Here is a 6,094-nt window from a genome sequence, read left to right on the forward strand (position 1 = left end):
GAAGATGATGGAACAGTAAGAGTGTAGTTTAATTGCCCAAAAAATATGATTGAAGAGATTAAAAGGAAAAACTGTATGTTCAAAGCTGGAAACTTGTTGTATTTATAGGCTACAGAAATAAGAACGTTAGAACGTTCATATACACGTTAGAACGTGGAGTGAGACCAGGAGATAAATAAGGTTCCGTTTTTACTAATTAAAATGTTGAAGAAAAATTCAAAGAAGTTAAAACGGATAAAAATAAAAATAAAATTCGGGATCAGTCCAGTCCGGACGGGCGGACGTCGCGCGAACGAGCGCGTGTGGTATATTTACTAAAAACCACTTAACACAATTTAAAGGCTTCTAAAGCCCAATTCTATATATACCCACTCAAACCTTTGTAAGTTTCCTATGTGAGATTGTGAAAGTGCTCTTGAAAGCAAAGTCCCTAAATACAAATATACCCCCCACTTGAAAGCCATTTTATTCAATCACCAAAGCCATTTATTCTAACACAGCTTGCTAGTAGAATGCCTCTTATTTGATTGGACATGTCCACAGTTTGGAAAAATGTTGCTTGCCAACTTGTTAACTGCATCTCCTATTTACGCATAACTCTTTTTGAGACTCTTGAGCAGGTCATCGACTATTTGGTTCTTGTAGAGGGCTTGATTGCGAGAGGGTTTGGTTCTATATGTTGGATATTTTCCTGTGATGAAAGTTGTTTGTTGGCTGATTGTTGGTTTTTGTTAAAAGGAAAGTAAAAGGAAAATGTTTTGTAGCAATGAAGAAATTGACTATTTTGGGAATTAGCTGTTAGCTGATTACATTAGCTGATTTGATTAGCTGTTTGTGTAGACCTGTTTGGTAAAAATTAGCTGATTGATAATAGCGGTTTGTACAAAAAGATGAATAAGGGCATTAATTTTGGTGCAAGAGAAAAAGGAGTCTATCTATTAGGGTTAAAGAAGTCCATTAATTTTAATATTGAAAAACGCTAATTGAAAAAACTCATTTTAAGAGCTTTTTCTAAATTAGCGTTTTCATCCCAAAACTCTCTCCCAAACCTCTCCACCAAACACTCCAATTAGCAGTTTCAGTGGTCAAACCTCTAAAGTTGGTCAAAACCGCTCTTTTTATCCCAAAACGCTATTTACCAAACTGGGCCAAAATCTGTGTTTTTGGCAATAAAGAAAATGGTTGTTTTTAATCATATAAAATCTGTGTTTTCTGCCAAAAGAGATGTGCTGGTCCTTTTTATTTAACAATGCAGCCAATTTTTTTGAACTTTGGAAGATAATTTTTTAGTAAAGTTGAGATTGATGCGTTGGTCCTTTTTCGGCTTCTTGCTGCTTAAGATTGTGATTCCTAGAATGTTATATGTTTGGGCCACCTATTGGGCTTGTTTATGCTTTATGGGCCTAAACTTAAACCCATACTGGATTCCTGAATAATTTTGGACCCGAACGAAATTTGTTGAACTTGTACGAATAATATCTCGAGGTTTGGAATTTGTTGGACTTGGAAGTGAAATGGGGTAACTCGGTCGCTTAAAAGATAATTCGGTCACTCGAAAATATACTTGAATCTAATGTGGGCCTCAACCCAACTTTTCGAGAATATAACAGCTGCCTTCGGTTTTAAAGCGAGAACCTTCAAGTATCTCCGACATTAACAAGCGGGCCTCATGATTTGCCAAAAAAAATTGAAATATAAAAATAAAAATAGAGGTAGATAGGAATATTTATAAAATATAACGTTTATCAATTAATTAATAAAACTCTCCATTTTTATTCATGATTCATATATTCGTGTACTTTAATTATTTTGCCCGTTCCTTATCGTAAATCGTCGTTTTTAAAAACATGTTATATTTCGACTATAAATTGCTTAAAAAAGATGTCTCGGTCAAAACTAATGTTTTAATTTTAATAATTTACGAACTGAACTATACACGTTTCATAATTTAAAAGGAATAATAAGACAATATTTATTAATTAATAAGAAATAATTCCAAATTAATTAATAAACAATAATTAAATCCACTAATAAGCGATAATTTGGATCCAAACAAACTCGATTTTATCTTTTGAAATAAAACACGCTTTTCGCGCAACATTCTTATTAAGCCGACTTCACGCCTTTTAATTCAAATCATTTACGTTAAGAGTATAACTTTTAACTTTGATGTTTCACTGAAATTCGTAAAGCGATTTCAGAAAAAGACGTTCTTTCACTTAATAATGGAAAGAGATATGGAAGCTTAACATGGCGTATTGGATCTTCAACTTGATGCGGATTGCCCATCATCAGAATTTAATGACAAACTTTGAGAAAAAAAGGCATGCTTTGACACTAATATGTGATTTTAAAAGTTTATCACACAGTTAACTTTAAAAAAATCTATCTTATACCTATAGTTGGTTCATTTAGATCTCCTGCATACAAAATCATTAATCTGTTATATTTGGAGGTGGCATGTCCATGTTATAGAAAAGGGAAAAGTGCATGGGTTCGTTATGTACATCACCTCATCTGTTAAATGTGTGCAGGAGGTCTGAATGAGTCAATTATAGATGTAAACCAACTATAAATGTGTGATAGATTTTTTAAACCAACTATAAGAGTGTGATAGGTTATTTTAAAAGTTCAACATGTCAATAGACAAAACATGCTAAGTTTATAAGGGTGTAAGTATACATTAAAACCTAGGGAAAATTACATAAGTCTAAAATATATTGTATAGGGTTTAAGATTTATGAATTAGAGTCTAGAATTTCTAAATTGGGATGTAAAATCATAATATATAGAAAATAATGACATATTAAGAATTAAGTTTGATGATATGATTTAGTTGTAATTTTGTACTTAATTATGATATTCATGTATTTGACCCTTAAACCTAAGATAAAAAGGTTTATAGATTATCATCGGTACATAGCGTGTCCATACAAAATGATGTGAAACGAAACTTTATATTAACTAAAATGATAATAATCTAAAACGATTCCTCGTCAATACACTATATATATTAGTTGGAGGAGCCAAAAGAGCAAGAAGCCAATCTGTATAAATTATGTAATAGATTATATGTTTTTTTCCAAGGACTGGTATCCATACCGTTTCATGGCTAAAAAATTAATATTGTATATTTTGATGCATACGGATATATAGGTTAATGGAGGCTTCAATAGAGAAAACAAAGGGTTAAGGTGCAAAAATACCCCTAACGTTTTGGGTCAGGAGCAATTTTACCCCTAACGTTTAAAATGGTGCAATTTTGCCCCTAACGTTGGAAGTCAAGAGCAATTTTACCCCTAACGTTAATAAATTGGATCAATTTCAGACACTATTATAAAACACAGATATTTTTTGTTCCTTATTCAGCACCAATTGCATAACAATTCGCCCTAAAAAAAGATTTCATGTTTTTTATAATTTAATAATAGAATTTGAGATTAATATTTATAAATTTGGTGAATTTTTTGAATTTATTGTGTCTAATTTGTACAAAAAAGACAATATATTTTTTTTATTTTTTTCACGTCCCAACGTATGTTTATGATTTGTTACTGATAAAATGACACATGTATGAAGTGTAGATGACAAGATTCATGACCGAGAAGACAGTTTGATGAATTATTTCTCAAATTGATCCAATTTATTAACGTTAGGGGTAAAATTGCTCTTGGCTTCCAACGTTAGGGGTAAAATTGCACCATTTTAGACGTCAGGGGTAAAATTGCTCCTTGCCCAAAACGTTAGGAGTATATTTGCACCTTAACCCGAAAACAAATGAATTTCACTAAATTGTTTATACATGTAAATTTATTAGTTAATTATCATTATTCTTCAATATTTTAATATACCATAAATTTAAAAACTATTACACTAAATTTTAATATTTACATATTTATTAAAGTTGGAATCTGTAAATTTCTATACATCTATATATATATATAATGGTGACAAAATCAAATCAAAATTCCGTATACTAAATTGTCTTAGAAAACATTTTATTACTTTATTTAATTAAGCTGTAAATATCTCTCATGATATATCATTGTCCACCAAAGGCCCATTTTAAGCCCATTGGCCATTGAAATGTGGGATTTTATTATATTTGGCGGTAAATAAGCACTGTACATTATTTAGGTTATAATGAGAGGTCAATTAAGATCCCAAACAAGTCAACTGGTACCATATTAATTATATGCACCTCCCTTTTTATATTTTACTTTTCTTAAGTACAAGATAATAAAACCCTTTTTTAACTCCCAATTTTTCTTTCCTCTCCGAAATAAAACACAACATTGAAGACCAGACCCTCATCAGTCAAAACGATATTAATATATAACCCCAAATTATCTAAAAACATAAGGACGATAATTCAGATTTGAAGATAAGAAGCTGAAAATGGGATGCCAGAAAACCCAGAAGGACTATGGATATGATTCCATTTCGTACTGCCATTACTGCAATCTCTCTCCAGGATAAATGCCCCTTCACTATCGCATTCACTACATGATGATGATCCTGATCCGGATGATGATGGTAATCTCCTGCAATTTCCACTTATCACCAGTAATCTATTCTTGTTACTATCATTACTGTATCCGAGATTAATCACACATGGATTTGTTCCGTTGATGCAATCCGGAACCGGAATTGAATTCACTTTTCCCAATTGATTTTGCTGTTGCTGCTGTTGTTCCCCGGCCAAGAACCACCACCACTGCTGTTGATTCTTGTTGACAGAAACAGCAACGGTGGCTCCTCTTGGGGAGGTGTTTGAATATGGCCAGATTCCTTCAATTTTAGACCATGATTCAGTAATCGGATCAAAACATTCAGCATCGGATCTGAATTGGCCTTGGCTATCAGTACCATAGCCACTCACAACCCAAAACTTCGAATCATCCTCCCAAACAAGCCCTTGACACTCGTCTCTTTCTTCCTCCATGTCCGGCAGCATTCTCCATTCATCTCTATCAACATCATACACCTCCGCCGATTTCAACGCGTTTTTCTGTCCATCGTGACCGCCGGCGACATAAATCGTGGACGGTCCAATCACTGCACAAGCAAAAAAAGAGCGAGATACAGACATTGAAGCACCGCGTCTCCACCTCTGCCCTCCGTTGAGATCGAGGATGTGTACATTCGGTACCGGTTCGAGAGTGGCCGGATCCCAACCGCCTAACAGAAGCACTTTACCGGAAAATGGAAGTGCCAAACACTGGCAGAACATCGGGATTCCGCCTTGAGGATTTGTTCTCAGCCAAGTATCAAAAGTAGCGTTGTAGAGACTAACCGCAAACTGAGGAGGAGTGTGGATCTGGTGCTGATTACCTCGATCGTCTTGTTTCTCGTCTTTGTCAGTTATGGCGGCGGTAGTTTCGAGATGATCGGCGGTAGAATCGGATTGTGGAAGAGGTTGAACAAGGAAAACAAGATCCTCTGCGAATCCAGATTTGCGCCTTTCTCGATAGAAATAAGAATTTGAAATCGAAGTTCGCCAACTACGGCAGACAGATTTCATATTGGAGTGAAATTGATAGGGAACTCTGACTAAACACTCCATGGCTATCTCATCTGGAAGCCCTGGAATGAGCTCTTGTGCTTCTTCTTGCCCTCCCCTGTTTGATTGTAACATAATTTGGGGATTCTTCAAATTACTCGTCTCTTGTCCCATTGAACGGAAGATGAAATGGAGAAGATGAAGCTGAAAGTATGAAATAGAGAGAAAACTGAGATTGAAAAAAGAGAAGGATTGTGTTGTGTGTGAGTTTGGGGATGGAAGGAGGGGAGGGTATAAATAGGCACTCTCTCACACTGGATTTTATGAAATTAAAATTAAAATTATTATTTTTTTTTTCTGTAAAAAGATCAAATCAAATGGGAAGGACGCCTATATGCATGGTATAACGGTGGTTTATTTATTACGATGAACCCACATTCAACGGATTATCTCTCTAAAAATGTACATTTTCTTAATTTTTTGCAATAAAATGAATTTGTTCTACAAACTAAATACGTATACGTATACAAACTAAATACGTACATTCTTGGACCACGCCGTAATATTTATTTACTAATAAAATGAATTTGG

The 6,094-nt window shown here is 34.2% G+C and overlaps 1 protein-coding gene across 1 annotated transcript; it reads right to left on the reverse strand.

The window, feature by feature from the left end:
• Positions 1–4,155: 4,155 nt before the first annotated feature.
• LOC136219547 (F-box/kelch-repeat protein SKIP20) lies at positions 4,156–5,785 on the reverse strand. The gene has a single exon (XM_066006985.1). It carries the CDS (start codon positions 5,675–5,677, stop codon positions 4,373–4,375), a length of 1,305 nt encoding a protein of 434 aa, XP_065863057.1. The 5' UTR covers positions 5,678–5,785; the 3' UTR covers positions 4,156–4,372.
• Between the last annotated feature and the right edge of the window lie 309 nt (positions 5,786–6,094).

The sequence above is a fragment of the Euphorbia lathyris genome, chromosome 2 (genome assembly GCF_963576675.1).
Source record: "Euphorbia lathyris chromosome 2, ddEupLath1.1, whole genome shotgun sequence".
In the NCBI taxonomy this organism is placed as follows: domain Eukaryota; kingdom Viridiplantae; phylum Streptophyta; class Magnoliopsida; order Malpighiales; family Euphorbiaceae; genus Euphorbia; species Euphorbia lathyris.